Genomic DNA, 19553 nt, shown 5'->3' with positions numbered 1-19553 from the left:
AGGCGTGAGAAGTATAGGCGCATGTTGCGGGAATACCTTTCCGACCACAGCCCTGTCCTCTCCGACCCCTCTGCGCCCTACACGTATTGGGTGTCGAAGTTGGACCTGTGGCTTGAACTTGCCCTATATGCCTTGGAGGTGCTGTCCTGTCCTGCCGCCAGCGTCCTATCTGAGAGGGTGTTCAGTGCAGCCGGTGGCATCATCACTGACAAGCGCACCCGTCTGTCAGCTGAGAGTGCCGACCGGCTCACTTTGATAAAAATGAACCACCACTGGATAGAGCCTTCATTTTTGTGCCCACCTGTGTAAAGCACCCCAACATGAAACTCCATGTCTGTACTCAACCTCTCCAATTCCTCCGCATCCTCATACTCATCTACCATAAGCGTTGCACAATTCTGCTAATACTAGGCTCCCTCCAACATGATTTCCCCCAACTCTGCTGGTTAGAGGCTCCCTCCACCCTGATTTCCACCAACTCTGCTGGTTAGAGGCTCCCTCCACCCTGCTTTCCCACAACTCTGCTGGTTAGAGGCTCCCTCCACCATGAATTTGCCCAAACTGGGCTGGTTAGAGGCTCCCTCCACCATGAATTGGTCCAAACTGGGGTTTTTAGAGGCTCCCTCCACCATGAATTTGCCAAAACTGGGCTGTTTAGAGGCTCCCTCCACCATGAATTGGTCCAAATTGGGGTTTTTAGAGGCTCCCTCCACCATGAATTTGCCCAAACTGGGCTGGTTAGAGGCTCCCTCCACCATGAATTGGTCCAAACTGGGCTGGTTAGAGGCTCCCTCCACCATGAATTGGTCCAAATTGGGGTTTTTAGAGGCTCCCTCCACCATGAATTGGTCCAAACTGGGCTGTTTAGAGGCTCCCTCCACCATGAATTGGTCCAAACTGGGGTTTTTAGAGGCTCCCTCCACCATGAATTGGTCCAAACTGGGCTGGTTAGAGGCTCCCTCCACCATGAATTGGTCCAAACTGGGTTTTTTAGAGGCTCCCTCCACCATGAATTGGTCCAAACTGGGTTTTTTAGAGGCTCCCTCCACCATGAATTGGTCCAAACTGGGGTTTTTAGAGGCTCCCTCCACCATGAATTGGTCCAAACTGGGGTTTTTAGAGGCTCCCTCCACCATGAATTTGCCCAAACTGGGCTGTTTAGAGGCTCCCTCCACCATGAATTGGTCCAAACTGGGTTTTTTAGAGGCTCCCTCCACCATGAATTGGTCCAAACTGGGGTTTTTAGAGGCTCCCTCCACCATGAATTGGTCCAAACTGGGGTTTTTAGAGGCTCCCTCCACCATGAATTTGCCCAAACTGGGCTGTTTAGAGGCTCCCTCCACCATGAATTTGCCCAAACTGGGCTGTTTAGAGGCTCCCTCCACCATGAATTTGCCCAAACTGGGCTGGTTAGAGGCTCCCTCCACCATGAATTGGTCCAAACTGGGGTTTTTAGAGGCTCCCTCCACCATGAATTGGTCCAAACTTGGCTGTTTAGAGGCTCCCTCCACCATTAATTGGTCCAAACTGGGCTGGTTAGAGGCTCCCTCCACCATGAATTGGTCCAAACTGGGTTTTTTAGAGGCTCCCTCCACCATGAATTGGTCCAAACTGGGGTTTTTAGAGGCTCCCTCCACCATGAATTGGTCCAAACTGGGCTGTTTAGCGGCTCCCTCCACCATTAATTGGTCCAAACTGGGCTGGTTAGAGGCTCCCTCCACCATGAATTTGCCCAAACTGGGCTGTTTAGAGGCTCCCTCCACCATGAATTTGCCCAAACTGGGCTGGTTAGAGGCTCCCTCCACCATGAATTGGTCCAAACTGGGGTTTTTAGAGGCTCCCTCCACCATGAATTGGTCCAAACTTGGCTGTTTAGAGGCTCCCTCCACCATGAATTGGTCCAAACTGGGGTGGTTAGAGGCTCCCTCCACCATTAATTGGTCCAAACTGGGCTGGTTAGAGGCTCCCTCCACCATGAATTGGTCCAAACTGGGGTGGTTAGAGGCTCCCTCCACCATTAATTGGTCCAAACTGGGCTGGTTAGAGGCTCCCTCCACCATTAATTGGTCCAAACTGGGCTGGTTAGAGGCTCCCTCCACCATTAATTGGTCCAAACTGGGCTGGTTAGAGGCTCCCTCCACCATTAATTGGTCCAAACTGGGCTGGTTAGAGGCTCCCTCCACCATGAATTTGCCCAAACTGGGCTGTTTAGAGGCTCCCTCCACCATGAATTTGCCCAAACTGGGCTGGTTAGAGGCTCCCTCCACCATGAATTGGTCCAAACTGGGTTTTTTAGAGGCTCCCTCCACCATGAATTTGTCCAAACTGGGCTGGTTAGAGGCTCCCTCCACCATGAATTGGTCCAAACTGGGTTTTTTAGAGGCTCCCTCCACCATGAATTTGCCCAAACTGGGCTGGTTAGAGGCTCCCTCCACCATGAATTGGTCCAAACTGGGTTTTTTAGAGGCTCCCTCCACCATGAATTTGCCCAAACTGGGCTGGTTAGAGGCTCCCTCCACCATGAATTGGTCCAAACTGGGTTTTTTAGAGGCTCCCTCCACCATGAATTTGCCCACACTGGGCTGGTTAGAGGCTCCCTCCACCATGAATTGGTCCAAACTGGGCTGGTTAGAGGCTCCCTCCACCATGAATTTGCCCAAACTGGGCTGGTTAGAGGCTCCCTCCACCATGAATTGGTCCAAACTGTGTTTTTTAGAGGCTCCCTCCACCATGAATTTGCCCAAACTCTGCTGGTTAGAGGCTCAATCCACCCTGATTTTCAAAACAAATGTTGGTGCCAACCTCAACTTACTACAAGGGCCAAATTCACTGCTGGTGACAAGCTCTCCTCACTGCAAGTGCCAAATACACATGTTTCAAGGTGTTTTCCTACTGTCAGAGATGTGGTATTGAGTGTGTAAAGTGTGTAGTTGTTAGGCTGTGATGTTGGGGTAATAGAGGGTCTTTGGTGTGTTAGATGCCCCCAGACATGCTTCCCCTGCTGTCCCAGTGTCATTCCAGAGGTGTTGGCATCATTTCCTGGGGTGTCATAGTGGACTTGGTGACCCTCCAGACACGGATTTGGGTTTCCCCCTTAACGAGTATCTGTTCCCCATAGACTATAATGGGGTTCGAAACCCATTCGAACACACGAACATTGAGCGGCTGTTCGAATCGAATTTCGAACCTCGAACATTTTAGTGTTCGCTCATCTCTACTGAGGACAAAAGTAAAACTTACCGATCACACTGAATACCGCACGGGCAGAACCATCCACCAGACGTGGCGGGAGGTTTAGTGAAATTTGCTCAGAAATCTCAGGACCTGAATGTAAAATTTTTTAAAAGTTGTAGATTACTTTACATATGATCTAATTTTATATCACTTCATATTATAATATTTTATATTAGAATGATATATCCCATGTATAAAAAAGGATAAAAATTGAAGTAAAATAAGAAAATGAAGGTAAAGTAGAAGTAGAATACAGTAGTATTGTGGATTTCAATTACAACTCAACATTTCCAAACACAAATAATTTACCTTTTCCGCAAATCATAGCATTATACGTTTCTTCTTTTTCAATACCCTCTGGCTACAATTACAAAAAATATTACATTGTTATAATATACTGTAACATCTTTGCGTGTTCGGGCCTCTGCGCCATCCTCTGGTCGCAACGAGGCGTGTTCAGTTGTGCTCCTTTTCACTTGTGGTTTTAGCACAGCTGAGGTTGGCCGCGTTTTGTGTTCACACTTGTTTTTGTAGGAAGGGACTGTTGCCCAGTTGTCCTCCACCGCTTAGGGTAGATGAGACAAGTAGGTAGGGACAGGGGCTGGGTTGAGTTTAAGACTCACTGTCTCTGTCATTCCCTTCCTCCCAATTTTCAGCAGCCACTTGAGAATTGCTCAACAGGCGATTCCCTAACAAATACATAAATAAAGATTGGGCATTGGGCTAATTCTACTAGACTATGGACTCTTTGCCAGATGTACCAGACCTGTGAATATCAAAGTACTTACCTCGACTTTAATAGATTTAATGATGGTGTCTTTTCTGCCTTGTGCAGGATTCACAATCTCATTGCCACACAGACCTTCTCCGCTTAGAGTCTGTGCACTTATTGTAATGTTGACGTCGCCTAAAATAAAGAGAACTAGTGAGCCCAATGAGTTTTCTATGGTGATCAGTTATTTGACTAGAAATCAGTAGGAGGAGGAGGATTTATCAATCAGTTTTCTGTTGTAGAGGGATGCTATTGTGGCACACATTTGGCACAAGGCCCTTTTGTGTGGAGAACATGTGCCACAAGCCCCGATCTGCACCTAGATCGCCACATTGTGTTAATGTGGGTGGAGCGAGGCGTTGATCAGGGAGGACTGGGGCTGAGCACTTCGGTCTGACAGATTGATTAGAACTCAAGGGGCATTTTACTATCTGAAGGGCCACTGGGGGACATTTTATTGCATAGGGGCAACTAAGACCAGGTTCACACGATGTATTTTGGCACGTAATGTGCCACGTAGACGCCGCGAGATCTTTTGCGGGCCGTATACGGTCCCATTGTTTTCAATGGGAGCCGGTACCGTATACGCGGCGCTATTTTGCGTCCGCCGCAAAATCACGGCTGCAAAATAGCGCCGCGTATACGGTACCGGCTCCCACTGAAAACAATGGGACCGTATACGGCCCGCAAAAGATCTCGCGGCGTCTACGTGGCACATTACGTGCCAAAAGACATCGTGTGAACCCGGCCTTAAGGAGGCATTATACTATGTGGGAGCCGCTGAGGGGGCATAACACTATGTGGGAGTCACTAAGGGGGAATTATACTATGTGGGAGCTATTAAGGGGGCATTATACTACATGGGAGCCCCGGAAGGGTGCAATATACTATGTAGGAGCCACAGGGGGGGCATTATACTATGTGGGAGCCACAGACGGGGCATAACACTATGTGGGAGTCACAGACGGGGCATAAAACTATGTGGGAGTCACTAAGGGGAAATTATACTATGTGGGAGCTACAGAGGGGGCATTATGCTACATGGGAGCCACGGAAGGGGGCAATATACTATGTAGGAGCCACTTAGGGGACATTATAGTATGTAGGAGCCACAGAGGGGGCATTATACTACATGGGAGCCACAGACGGGGGCAATATACTATGTAGGAGCCACTTAGGGGACATTATAGAATGTAGGAGCCACAGAGGGGGCATTATACTATATGAGAGCCACTGATGAGGCATTATATATTGTGCAGGCCACTTAGAAGGCATAATACTCAGTGGGGTCACCTAGGGGACATTAGGAGGCATCACCAGTATATGTTATACATTGAAGGGCACTTCAGAAAGGTGCAAGATAGGAATGGGTTGAGTTAAAGAGGACATGGGTGGGGTCCAGCAATGTGTTAAAATGGCCCTCACTGTGTAACTGAATGGAATTAAATTGGGAGCCCCGATATTGACAGGGGTCAGTGTGAGTGAATGCATTGGAGTATGAAATACAGATGCCATAAATAAGAAATAATTAAAACCATTGTCACCTAAAGACATAAGTGTCATGTCCCAAGATACGATCATCCTGCCATTCGCTTCTATGCAGTGCTCTTCATCATCAGTGTCATCCTTCATCATTCTTTTAGCCGTAAACTCATCAGATTTTTCCATAGTAATTTTTACCTAAGAAATAAAGAGGAATGTAATGTAGGACTAGAGGTCATTACAGGGATAGGACATGGAACTATAGGGTTGCGTAGTCTACTTACCCTTATGGTTTCCTTAAGGTAATTGACTACAGTGCTTTTCATATTGAACTTCTCTCCCCGGACTACTGAGTATGGTAAATTGACATCCATGAAGAAAGGCTGGAACGTTGTTAGTGACATCGGCTCTACAAGACCAAAGCCATTTTCTTCGGAGGTACAGAACATGCCAACTTTCCAAGTTGTAATAGTGTCTGGTACCGTCAGCTTCATATTATAATGTCCAATGGAGCTGCGGAGAAGACAGTAGATTGTACTGATCAATATGACACATACAGCCGTGCTATAAGGGATCCCCTCGATGACTTCTTCAAGATCCCTCTACTGATAAAGCAAAAAAAATCCCCCCCCCCCACCTAGAATGTCATTTGTCCACGATATTTTTTATGACACACAATGAATTTCATTTCTATAGAAATTACTTTTTTTATATGCCAGAATCCATTTTATGGTCACAACAATACGTTTTGTGCACACAGAATTGATTTTGTGATCGTATAGATCATTTTTGGGCATTTTTGTCATAGAATGCACAAAGGACGGTCAATGCGGCTTTAACCCAATGACATACTTACTCGATGTCATACAGGTCCCACAGCCAGGTTTCTGGGAATAACTTCCTGAACGTTTCAATAACACCGTGAAATTCTTCATCTAAGCTCATGATTCTCATGGGTGCTGCGATCCCCCCGCGTTGCATGTAAGCCACTTCTGGAGCTGCTGGGTACATAATGCTTCATGTTATTATATTACTAGGACTAAACATAAACTAGAATTATTTCCCAGTAGAAGCGATGACAAAATGGATACAATCAAAATCTAATCTTTTCCCAAAAATCTATATTCCAATTTGCCAAATGTAACTATCAGAGGACTGAAGAAGGGGCAAAATCTGTGGTGTATGTAGCGTCACAGTATTATAAGCCACGTCTCTAACCTTGTTCATGTCCCCTTTGGCCCAATGCAATCCCACACAGTCCCTTTGTGCCAGTACAAAGTATAATGTCCATTAGTGGCTTTGAAATGGTATAATGCGCTCTTAATGAACCCATGTAGTATGATGCCCTCTTCTAGCCCTCCCGATACAATGTAAGATCCTCCTAGTGGCACCCACAATATAGTGTTCCTGTTGTTGCCCCCCCCAAACTTGTGACCCCTATATTACAATGCCCCCCCCATTTTGGCCTCCACATTATAATGCCCTCTCTTTGTCATCCCCACACTATAATGCCCCTTCATTGTGGTCCCCACAGAAAATACAAATATTTGTAAAATACTCACCTTTCCCCGGTCTCCCAACGTCCAATCCAGTTTCTCCTGGGAGCAATAGGTGCACTACTACATTGCACCGTCTATTTCTAGACTGCCAGCAGGAGAGACAGTCTGGGACAACTGTCTCAAAAAAATTTGCACGGTATCTATACCGCACCGAAGAGGTTGTTCAAGACTTAGATTTGGATGGTCTGTAACAATATTGGCTGTGCACAAGACCGCAAAACTGGACTGGGGTACTCAGATACCCCCAGGAATTATAAGGAGGAATCGCACAACAACCAGACACTTGCACAACCGCATCAATGAAGCAGGTACTGTATGAAGACTGGCAGAAAGTAAAAGGCAAACTCACTGGTGGATGAGAAACCCCGACTTCTGTAGATTGCGTCAGGTGCATAGTATCCTGAAGTGGATCCTGCAGACGTATGGCATACACATAGATGGCAGATGAAATGATAGTGAACAGAAAAGAAACGTATTGAGCTGTCCCTATCTGAGCTCAGCAAACCAAGGCTGTGGAGTCGGAGTTGGAAAAGTAAAAAAAAGTTACCGTCTCTAACTCCAACTACAAAATAAAATGATAGAATATTTGGAATTTTATTATCCAACTATTGATATTGTATCATGAATCAGATACATATTTGCCTTCATAGGAAGGAGTTAGAGTCAGGCAGTGTAAAAATAGAGGAGTCGGTGCTTTGGCCTCCCGACCCTACAGCCTTGTGGAAAGTAGCCAGGTTACACAATAGCGCAGCAACTGACCCAATCCAAAGACTGAAGCAATCTATATTATGTGGAACTACAAATCCCATAATATACAGAAAAGACGCTAGAGCAGGGATACTCAACCGGCCGCCCGAACCAGACCATGGCCACCAATTTTCCGGAACCCTGCCCCATGCCAATTAATTATGATTACCTCCCGACCGCTGTTCCCTCAACCTAGATACCTTACCATAACGGCAACAGGGGGCAACTTTGCAGGTAGGAGGACACGAAGGAGCAGTAGACTGTGAGCAGGCAATTATAACATAAAATTCCCATTTTTCCTCCCATATACATAGTTATAAAGCTCCTTAGTGCCAGCCGTCTCCCTGCTCCCCACATAGTATAATGCCATGTTAGTGCTGCCCACATAGTATAATGCTGCTCCCCATATAGTATAATGCCATGTTAGTGTCCCCTTACACAGTATAATGCTACATTGGTACTTCCCCACACAGTATAATGCCATGTTAGTGCCTCCCTATACAGTATAATGCCATGTTAGTGCCCTGCATACAGTATAATGCCATGTTACTGCCTTCTTACACAGTATAATGCCCCATTAGTGCCCTGCATACCGTATAATGCCATGTTACTGCCTTTTTACACAGTATAATGTCCCATTAGTGTCCATACACACAGTATAATGCGATGTTAGTGCCCCCCAACAGTATAATGTTATGTTACTGCCTTCTTACACAGTATAATGCCAAAATTAGTGCCCTGCATACAGTATAATGCCATGTTAGTGCCCTGCACAGAGTATAATGCATGTTACTGCCTCCCCACACAGTATAATGCCCCATTAGTGTCCACACACACAGTATAATGCGATGTTAGTGCCCCCCACAGTATAATGCCATGTTACTGCCTTCTTACACAGTATAATGCCCCATTAGTGTCCTGCATACAGTATAATGCCATGTTAGTGCCCCTCACAGTATAATGCCATGTTACTGCCCCCCCACACACAGTATAATGCCCCATAAGTGCTCTGCATACAATATAATGCCATGTTAGTGCCTCCCTATACAGTATAATGCCATGTTAGTGCCCTGCATACAGTATAATGCCATGTTACTGCCTTTTTACACAGTATAATGTCCCATTAGTGTCCATACACACAGTATAATGCGATGTTAGTGCCCCCCAACAGTATAATGTTATGTTACTGCCTTCTTACACAGTATAATGCCCCATTAGTGCCCTGCATACAGTATAATGCCATGTTAGTGCCCTGCACAGAGTATAATGCATGTTACTGCCTCCCCACACAGTATAATGCCCCATTAGTGTCCACACACACAGTATAATGCGATGTTAGTGCCCCCCACAGTATAATGCCATGTTACTGCCTTCTTACACAGTATAATGCCCCATTAGTGTCCTGCATACAGTATAATGCCATGTTAGTGCCCCTCACAGTATAATGCCATGTTACTGCCCCCCACACACACAGTATAATGCCCCATTAGTGCTCTGCATACAATATAATGCCATGTTAGTGCCCTGCATACAATATAATGCCATGTTAGTGCCCTGCATACAATATAATGCCATGTTAGTGCCCTGCACACAGTATAACAACATGTTAGTGCCCTGCATACAGTATAATGCCATGTTAGTGCCCCTCACTGTATAATGCCATGTTAGTGCCCCTCACTGTATAATGCCATGTTAGTGCCCTGCACACAGTATAACAACATGTTAGTGCCCCCCACAGTATAATGCCACATTAGTTCACTAGTTAGTAACATTGACCCCTCAAGTAAGTTTAACTGCCAGGGAAAGTTATATTAATATGCAATATTTTTTACTATTTTTTTTTTGTCTAAACCTGGAGTAAGTCTTATAGGCAGAGGCTTCTTATCATCCAAAAAATACAGTAAATACGGAACACCTTCAGCCACTGTTCAGATTGGACCTTCACCGATGGCGGACGACCCTGGTGAGTGTTCCTTTACTAGAAGTAGTTGAGTACCCCTGCACTAGACACTAAGGGCTCGTTCACACGGAGTAAACCTCCGTGTGAATGCACCCTAAGAAGATGAGAATAAAAGAACGTGGAAGGAGAAGGACATGGCAAAGCAAGATACCTGACAACCAGATCTGAGGAAGGCTCAACATGCACATTAGATTCAAGATGGCCGTCATGCAGGCGTCTGATCGATGATGGGATCCGGATAGTGTATACGAGCAGAAGTAGACTGCTCCGTACACTATACTAATTGATCAATTCATTATTGATATTTCTATAATATATTAGTAACATTGTATATCCATGTATACCACGCTGTCCGTTAATTGATGTTAATTGTTTTATTGCATCTTGTGACTTTACCTATCATGGAGTATGATTATAGATTATAATGGATTAGATTTAATAAAGATTCATTTATATTGAATTATTGATGTATTTATTGGTTTCAAGTATTAGTGATTTTGCGTTTCCTAATTTTTTAACAAAGGAATTTTTTGTAAAGATTTATTATGAGACCTGGTATCTTATATGGATTCTGAACCTATAGGTCACGAAGATCTAATTCTTGGACAACCCTTTTAAGCTCCCCTGTTACAGCATATACAATATATAAAGTAGTATATACAGTATATAGCTTACGGATTTGCTACTAGTAGAATTAATATTGACATTGATGTTGACCAACCTCTGGTCTCCATTGACTTGTAGTCTGACACAATATACCGACCAAGACCCTTTTCCTTCATACTAAGACATGTTATATAAGACATCTCGTGAAGTTTTATTTTATTTCCTGATGTATTTTGCACTATCCTATACTCACATTATATTGAATACACTGATAGAGGTACCAATGCAGGTTTGACGTCTCATATAACAATAGCTATATGGTCTTCATTATTAACAAAAATAAATACCATAGTCATAATGTGAAACTTCATGGTCTACACAGATGACTGGAATCCTCATCATCCTGTTTGTGGCGACTTTCAGACCCATGTTCTAAAAAAAAACAAAAAAACAGAACATTGGATTTGTGGAGTAGAAGAAGACTGACACTGAGGACAGAAGTGGTAAAAATCTGTTTGCAATCAAATGACTTGGATCTGTCAAGAAGCAGAAAAAGGAACTAGTCCCCACTCACCACAGGCCCCATGGTCTATCTCCATGGTACACCAGGAAGCAGGAGAAGGAACTGAGCACCCACTCACCACAGGCCCCATGGTCTATCTCCATGTTACACTAGGAATCAGGAGAAGGAACTGGGCACCCACTCACCACAGGCCCCATGGTCTATCTCCATGGTACACCAGGAAGCAGGAGAAGGAACTGGTCCCCACTCACCACAGGCCCCATGGTCTATCTCCATGTTACACTAGGAATCAGGAGAAGGAACTGAGCACCCACTCACCACAGGCCCCATGGTCTATCTCCATGTTACACTAGGAATCAGGAGAAGGAACTGAGCACCCACTCACCACAGGCCCCATGGTCTATCTCCATGTTACACTAGGAATCAGGAGAAGGAACTGGGCACCCACTCACCACAGGCCCCATGGTCTATCTCCATGGTACACCAGGAAGCAGGAGAAGGAACTGGGCCTCCACTCACCACAGGCCCCATGGTCTATCTCCATGGTACACCAGGAAGCAGGAGAAGGAACTGGGCCTCCACTCACCACAGGCCCCATGGTCTATCTCCATGGTACACCAGGAAGCAGGAGAAGGAACTGGGCACCCACTCACCACAGGCCCCATGGTCTATCTCCATGTTACACTAGGAATCAGGAGAAGGAACTGGGCACCCACTCACCACAGGCCCCATGGTCTATCTCCATGGTACACCAGGAAGCAGGAGAAGGAACTGGGCCTCCACTCACCACAGGCCCCATGGTCTATCTCCATGGTACACCAGGAAGCAGGAGAAGGAACTGGGCCTCCACTCACCACATGCCCCATGGTCTATCTCCATGGTACACCAGGAAGCAGGAGAAGGAACTGGGCCTCCACTCACCACAGGCCCAATGGTCTATCTCCATGGTACACCGGGAAGCAGGAGAAGGAACTGGGCCCCCACTCACCACAGGCCCCATGGTCTGTCTCTGTGGTACACTAGGAATCAGGAGAAGGAACTGGGCCCCCACTCACCACAGGCCCCATGGTCTATCTCCATGGTACACCAGGAAGCAGGAGAAGGAACTGGTCCCCACTCACCACAGGCCCCATAGTCTATCTCCATGGTACACCAGGAAGCAGGAGAAGGAACTGGGCACCCACTCACCACAGGCCCCATAGTCTATCTCCATGGTACACCAGGAAGCAGGAGAAGGAACTGGGCACCCACTCACCACAGGCCCCTTGGTCTATCTCCATGGTACACCAGGAATCAGGAGAAGGAACTGGGCACCCACTCACCACAGGCCCCTTGGTCTATCTCCATGATACACCAGGAATCAGGAGAAGGAACTGGACACCCACTCACCACAGGCCCCTTGGTCTATCTCCATGGTACACCAGGAATCAGGAGAAGCAACTGGGCCCCCACTCATCACAGGCCCCTTGGTCTATCTCCATGATACACCAGGAATCAGGAGAAGGAACTGGACCTCCACTCACCACAGGCCCCATGGTCTATCTCCATGGTACACCAGGAAGCAGGAGAAGGAACTGGGCACCCACTCACCACAGGCCCCATGGTCTATCTCCATGGTACACCAGGAAGCAGGAGAAGGAACTGGGCCTCCACTCACCACAGGCCCCATGGTCTATCTCCATGGTACACCAGGAAGCAGGAGAAGAAACTGGGCACCCAATCACCAAAGGCCCCATGGTCTATCTCCGTAGTATGTCAATGACCAAAGGAAATACTTACCTTTAACATGGTATAAGTGTCAGTGTCCCAGGTAGGGGTGGTTGGTTTATAATACACTCCATTCATAAAGATGGGATCCAACTTTAAGCAGGCATCCTCCCGTTCCTCTTCTAGGTAATGTCCAAAATGATTGTAACCAGACAAGTCAGTGATGGGCAGCAGATCATATATCTGAAAAGACCAAAAGTACAAAACTTAATCGGCAACACAGATAATATTATCTCAGTCTATCAAAAATAGGAATTTTCATACCGATTTTGCTGACAGCTCAGCTTCAGGTTTCAGTAGCGAAACGCTGACATCCACAGCCCGCAATGCACAAAGAGAGTTCGGCATAGCAAAGAGGGTGAGATCGACTTGAGATCCTGGAAGAGCTTCACTGGCAGAGATAGAAAGCTTCACCTGAATACAATAGAGATAACAAAGAGTTAACTCAATGTCCAACTGCAACGTAGGCCCAAGTCATGGCTTTGTATTGTAATATGGTTCTAGGTGCCACAAATGATACTTATGCCATATCCAGAAGATAGCCCAAACTAACGGCACCGATATCTCTGGAACCGGGGCAGATATTGGCAAAGGTGAAAGTCTGCTATACTCAGCACACCGTCAGCTTCGCTATGATATATCACACTCCCTCCCTTAGAGGATATGGATGGTCAGAGCTGTATGGAAAAATTTAAAATCAATTCTTCAAAAATTCTCCAAAAATATTTTTTTACGTAAAACCTCAGTTGAAAAAAAAATGTTGTTTTTAATGATTTTTTTTTATGTCGCAAACCTTACCTTGTTTGTAAAGCATTGCTCTACTTTAAAGTTGACAATATCTGCAATAATTTCCCCGCTTTCCAGAACAAGGTACACCAGCATTTTAGCCAAGGGCGCGGTGTTAACATTTATAGGCAGGGTAAATGTAAACTGCCCCTCCAATTCTACGGGAAAGAGAGACAAGGCAGGTCATCAAAATAAAAACTTCATCTAGGGTCATAAATCCTCTTTAGGCTAAGTACCCATGTAGCGGGCTGCAGTGATAAAGCGTTGCGGAAAAAAATTGTGGCGGAAACACATTGTGTTTTTTCCCGCAGCGCTTTCATCTTCAATTATACCTATAGGGAAACCGCCAGCGTTCTGTAGGTATAATTGACAAGCTGTGACTTTGGCTACATGGTCCTAAACTATAAAGGTCATGTCTTAGTTGGACACTATGTCCTTACAGATTACCATACTGTACCTTGATCCGCTGTTAATTTAACCTCATGCTTTCCAAAGTCGATAATCCCTCCTTTTGCCATCATCTGTGAGAATAAGAAGATAAATTTGGTATACAGCAAATCTACATGTATGGCATCAATGTATATACACTGCCTGACCAAAAAAAAAAGTCGCGAGTGTTAATATTTAGTTGGGCCACCATGAGCAGGAATAACAGCACGCATCCATCTCGGCATGGAGTCTATAATGTTCTGTAGTGTAGACTCAGGGATTTTGATCCAATTCTCGAGTATCAGGGAGCCCAGGTTACTCAGATTCGTTGGGGGGTGGTGAGTGACAGCGCAGGTTCCTTTCCAGCACATTCCAGTGTTTCGTGTGCTTCTTGTCACACCCGGACACGACCATCACAAACGTGATTCATCTGACCACATGACCTTTCTCCACTGCTCTAGGGTCCAATCCTTGTGGTCTCTTGCAAATGACAGGCGCCGACGTCTGTTGGTCTCTGTCACCAATGGCTTTCGTGTGGCGACACAACTGTTGAGACCCATTCCTTTGAGTTCTCGTTGCATTGTTCACTCCGAAATGTGTCGCTCTGTCGAGTTGAACATCTGTGTGAGCTCAAAGGTGGTTTTCCGGTGGTTATTCTTCACCAGTCGCTTTAGGGACCTACGACCTCGAGTATAGTCTTACGCCCACACTTTCCACGGTTGGAGGGGGGTTCTCCACCATCTTGCCATGCTCGTATGATATGCTGAACAGTTCTCTGTCCGATACCAGTTACTTCGGCTATCTCCTTGGTGGATTTGTTGGCCTGATGCAATCCAATGACTCACCCCTTCTTGAAGGCACTAACATCTCTTCCTCTGGTAGATCTTCCGTTGGTAGACATCACTTCACACCCTTAATTATGATCTGCACTTGACAGGCTACAGCTCAATTTTATATATTCAAGAATATATGCAAATTCCTGTCATGAACAGTTCATAATTATATCAGGGGTGGAACGGTACCTTGTTGTACAAGGCGACTTTTTTTTTGGCCAGGCAGTATAGTTACAAGCAGGTCTCCGCACTTGGTCTTTGACTCTAAGAACCTGTTATACTTGGTTCATCGGAGGACCAGAACAACACAGAACCGCTAAATTAGAGGGAACACATGGAGTCCGACAGACCCCATTGACTAAAATGGGGTCTGACAGGTGTCCATCATCAAAGCTGAAAGGATGTGAGGAAACCCATACAAGCACAGGGAGAACATACAAACTCCTTGGCTGGAGTTGAATCCGGGGCTCCAGCACTGCAAACTATTGAGCCATCCTGTACAGCATATAGGGACATATTAGATCATGCAAGACCTGCTAGTAATTCTGGGAAAGGAAGATGCAAATAAGACCCCCTTGGCGCAAAAGAAGAACTTGCTCTAGCACCACATTTTGGAAGGTAGCTCCCTATGAATAAATGCCTGATTTTTCTTTTTTGAAACCAAGGAATACCTCCTTGAAAAGGAAGCGGAATCAATCCGCAGACGACTGCTTTGAAGTTGTTGCTTCTCACCATTAAGGAGACATTGTTTCAAAGGAGACCACTTTGCAAAGACTTTTTCGAGTACTATTCCAGGTTTGATCCAAACTGGTTTGCTCAAACCTATGACATCACATTCATGACTCAGATGGTCTGGTTGCAGCTCGGTCTCATTCTGATAAATGGAACTGAATTGCAAAACCAAGCACAACATATGGCGCTGTAGTATCTGTAAAGAAGTCACCTCAACGTGGCTTCTTCAAACAGCCGATTGATGGTGTTAGGTGACAAACTGCAACAAATATTATATTGATGACATAGTCAAAGGACAAGTTATCAAAGTCAAAAACCCCGTGAATTCACATTCTCACAAAAATGCCCAGATACCCCATTTAACAACACTGGATGGACCAACACCTACCAGATGGTAGAACTCAATGGCAGGCACGTTTCCAATCCCTTCCTTAGTCAAGGTATAGAAAACGGTAAATTTCTCATCGGTTCCACAGGTTAGTGTCTTGGAGAGGGACTGAATCTTCATATAGCTTTGAGTCCGGGAGTAAAAATGTTGAATGGTATGTGTAGCATCCTCATAAACTGGGAACAATGTGGTCCGACTGTAACATTGTTCTGAACTCTTGTAAGTGGCCTATATGAATCCAATAAAACACGGGCAAAAATAGAAATTCTTAGATGATCTGTCTTAAAATATAGAATTTTAGTAAGATTTTGATAAGATTTCTTTGACTCACCCTGAGATAGATCGATGATGCAGGGAAAGTCTTGGTGTCAATAGAAAAATCTGCAGTTCCATCAGGTCCGGTCGTGTAGGTGAAGTTGGTACCACCATGGCCTACAAAGATTGTCACATTCTGATTCGCAATTGGCTTGCCTGAGGCATCTTCTAGGAAAATCTGCAAAAAGATATGAGAAATATAAATATATGAAAGCACCAATATATAACTTTGCGGATTTGGTGAGGATCCATGGTACTCCATGTGTGGCCAAAGTCCAAAATCCACCATTGGGATACAAAATGCCATGAACGAGGTCTGCTCAAGATCCGGCGTCATCCCATCTCACCTGTCCAAAGAAGGGAATACCCTTCTTAAAGTGGGGATCCAGTTGTCGTAACGATACTTTAGCAATAGTCTTCTTGATCTCAGATTGACCCTCCCCAGTCATGACAACTCCTATCGAAAACATGACAGATTAAATCCCTTGAAAATGTCCACCATTTTTTTTTAACATTTGTGTCCTTACTTTGTCTTACCTGTTCCTTCCTCTGTTATTTTGGCACTTGCAATGAGTTTCATCTCATATCCAGAACGCCTTAGTTGGAAGAATTTGGTCTTTACAACTTCGGAGAAACATCCATTCTTATCAGCCTGAAGAAGGAGTAAATTGTCAACAATTGGCAAGATAACTAGGGTTGAGCCGATCTTGAGGTTTCATTATTGTTTTTAAAATCCGATTTCCGATCATTTCCATCTGAACCCGATCTCGATGCCAATTCCGATCCTAATGCAAATCAATGGGATTTTTTAATGATCGAAGACCGGATTTTAAAAACGATCCTATTCACTACACAGCATGGAGTCCAAAAAATGAACACTTCAATTTATGGACTCCATGCTGTGATTAAAAAATCCCCCGGCTACTTAGTCCCCTTCACTTACCTGCACAGAAGCGCTGCTGGTGCTGCTCCCCGTTCTTCTCGCTCCTCTTCTCTCTCATTCACAGGCCTTCAGAGCGCCGTGCACGCCCCCACCTCCCAGGCTAGTGTTACTGATGCTGGGAGTAGGTTGGGCTTGTTGTGGCTTAGGAGGGTGTGGGCGGCTACAGGGCGGGGAGACGTGAGTGCATCACTCACGTCTCCCCGCCCTGTACCCGCCCACACTCTCCTAAGACACAAGCCCCACCTTCTCCCAGTATCTCTAACACTAGCCTGGGAGGCGGAGGCGCACATGGCGCTCTGAAGGCCTGCGAATGAGAGAGAAGAGGAGCGAGAAGAACGGGGAGCGGCACTGGTAGCGATTCTGTGCAGGTAAGTTGAGCGATCGGGATCGGAATTCCATTCCCGATCTTTTTTAGGCGGGATCGGAACCCGTTTGCGATCGTGAAATTTACTCAATCTCCAATTGGGATCCGATCTTTTCCGATCCCGATCGCTCAACCCTAAAGATGACCATTACCAATGGCCTATATATACAGGCAGGGAAAGTCTGAATGAAACCCCAAACCTCAAGTGTGACTAGAGTCCTATAAAAATAAGTGTCCTTTAACCCCTTAAGGATGCAAGGTAGTTTGTACATTAATGCTCAGCAACTTTTTTCATATTTTCCATTTCCGACTTCGGAAATTCATAAATTTTAAATTTTTCTGATGGCTTATTCTTTGCCTGATGAGTTGTACTGTTGTAATGGGGAACGGAAGCCCCCATAGGACTCCGAGCACCAGTGTGAACGTAGCCTTAGCCTAAACTTATTACTATTTATTTATTTTGTAATACTTTTCCTTTTTTTAAACTTTAAAAAAAAAATTCCCGCATTGAAATTTGAATTTTTTTTTTAATTGCAAAAACTTTCAATAAAAACATGGAAGGAATCTCATTTCTTTATATTTTATAGCTCTCACCTCATGTGACAGGTTTTCGCATACACCTTTTTCTTCCAGGCGACAGGAAGAATAACTGTCGGAGAACTTTCTGCAGACTTGGACATCGATTTTGCCACTAACTGGTTTTCCATAGGTGTACCTGGTGAAGTAGACGTGAGATATGGTTTGGACATGAGAATCATTTCAGATGGCCAAGGATACAATGATAAAAGGTTTAGATGAACCTAAACTTAATCTAAAAATACATTATTATTCCAGGTCTGAGTTGATATGGCGACATTGCTGAAACGGGAGCAGGAACGAGTAGATGCCCTTGGTGTCATTAATGGAGTGGGCACAATTTATAGTCTACAAAAAGCATTGCTCTATATGTGCTGTCCTATGGTGAGAACATGCACCACTTACCGTATATACTCATGTATAAGCCAACCCGAATATAAGCCGAGGCCCCTAATTTTACCACAGAAAAACTGGGAAACTTATTGACTCGAGTATAAGCCGAGGGTGGAAATGCAGCAGCTACTGAAAAATTTCAAAAATTAAAATAGGGGGAGTTTTTTGGGTGCAGTAGTAGCTGGGTGCTGGGGAAGGGGAGGGGGTGTTTTGGTTGTCTGTCTGCCCCTTCCCTGAGCTTGAGGACTGAGTTCCCCCCCCCCCACTTGGAATTCAGCCTGGCTGACTATAGGGTATCTGCAGTGCTCCTATTAACCCCTTCCTGATGGAACAGGAGCTCTGCAGATCCCCTATATTCAGTAGCCCGGGCACTGTCAGACACAGGGATACCTAATGTGTATGTGTTTCACAGTAATTTTTTACATTTATATGTATTCTAGGGAAAGGAGGGATTTACAACTTTTATTTACTTTATTTTTTAAAGCTTTTTTTCCCCACTATTTTATGGGAGATTATATACATTACTATTGTGGCTGGTCATAGACCCCCCCTCCAAAAAAAAAAAAATATATATATATTTTTTTTTTTTTTGCTTGACTTGAGTATAAGCCAAGGGGGGCTTTTTCAGCACAAAAACTGTGCTGAAAAATTAGGCTTATACTCGAGTATATACAGATATCTTATACTTCTGCTTAAGAAGAAAAACTTACTTGGCACAGACTGTCACTTCAACTTCTTCATCTAGAATGGTAATAACTGGGGGGACTGTCACCTTCACCTCATATTTGGGTAGCACTATTGGAAAGTAAATAACATATTAAAACCAGTAATCATAACAAGCAAGTGGGAGTCCGAAAGGTCTGGACCTTTTGGATAAAATTTTTCTTGCATACTATTTAATTTAATGTAATAAAAGTGCCTTGAGTTGTCGAACTTTCCCCCTTGATGTGGGTTGGTGGATGGGCCCCCCCTCTACCGTAGGGCCGGTACAGGTTAAAGCAGTCTGGCATGTGATGTTGGCCTCACATTGTGTGATTATTTCACTGTGGTTATAGGTGCTACTGTAACAATACTAACAACAATTACATCAGTTGCCCATGGCAAACCATTAGAATTCTGCCTACATTTTTTTCTTGCTCTTGGA

The 19553-nt window shown here is 44.9% G+C and overlaps 1 protein-coding gene across 2 annotated transcripts in view; it reads right to left on the bottom strand.

Annotated features, from left to right (window-relative positions):
- Positions 1 to 19553, bottom strand: part of LOC142183584 (alpha-2-macroglobulin-like) — a 44926-nt gene that overhangs the window by 14326 nt on the left and 11047 nt on the right. The window contains exons 7-23 of one of the 2 annotated variants that reach the window (XM_075258718.1): positions 19120 to 19204; positions 18035 to 18155; positions 16671 to 16785; positions 16481 to 16590; positions 16150 to 16311; positions 15819 to 16046; positions 13894 to 13957; positions 13449 to 13594; positions 12915 to 13064; positions 12663 to 12833; positions 10708 to 10792; positions 6345 to 6486; positions 5773 to 6001; positions 5551 to 5686; positions 4023 to 4141; positions 3544 to 3595; positions 3241 to 3324 (exon numbers count right to left, since the gene is read on the bottom strand). In XM_075258718.1, coding sequence (XP_075114819.1) covers positions 3241 to 3324; positions 3544 to 3595; positions 4023 to 4141; positions 5551 to 5686; positions 5773 to 6001; positions 6345 to 6486; positions 10708 to 10792; positions 12663 to 12833; positions 12915 to 13064; positions 13449 to 13594; positions 13894 to 13957; positions 15819 to 16046; positions 16150 to 16311; positions 16481 to 16590; positions 16671 to 16785; positions 18035 to 18155; positions 19120 to 19204 — 2199 coding nt within the window. Of the gene's footprint in view, positions 1 to 3240; positions 3325 to 3543; positions 3596 to 4022; positions 4142 to 5550; positions 5687 to 5772; positions 6002 to 6344; positions 6490 to 10707; positions 10793 to 12662; positions 12834 to 12914; positions 13065 to 13448; positions 13595 to 13893; positions 13958 to 15818; positions 16047 to 16149; positions 16312 to 16480; positions 16591 to 16670; positions 16786 to 18034; positions 18156 to 19119; positions 19205 to 19553 lie in introns of both variants that reach the window. The other variant, XM_075258717.1, reaches the window with a different exon arrangement.

This window comes from Leptodactylus fuscus, chromosome 10 (assembly GCF_031893055.1).
Source record: "Leptodactylus fuscus isolate aLepFus1 chromosome 10, aLepFus1.hap2, whole genome shotgun sequence".
Lineage (NCBI taxonomy): Eukaryota > Metazoa > Chordata > Amphibia > Anura > Leptodactylidae > Leptodactylus > Leptodactylus fuscus.
This window is presented reverse-complemented; position numbering and strand designations above follow the sequence as displayed.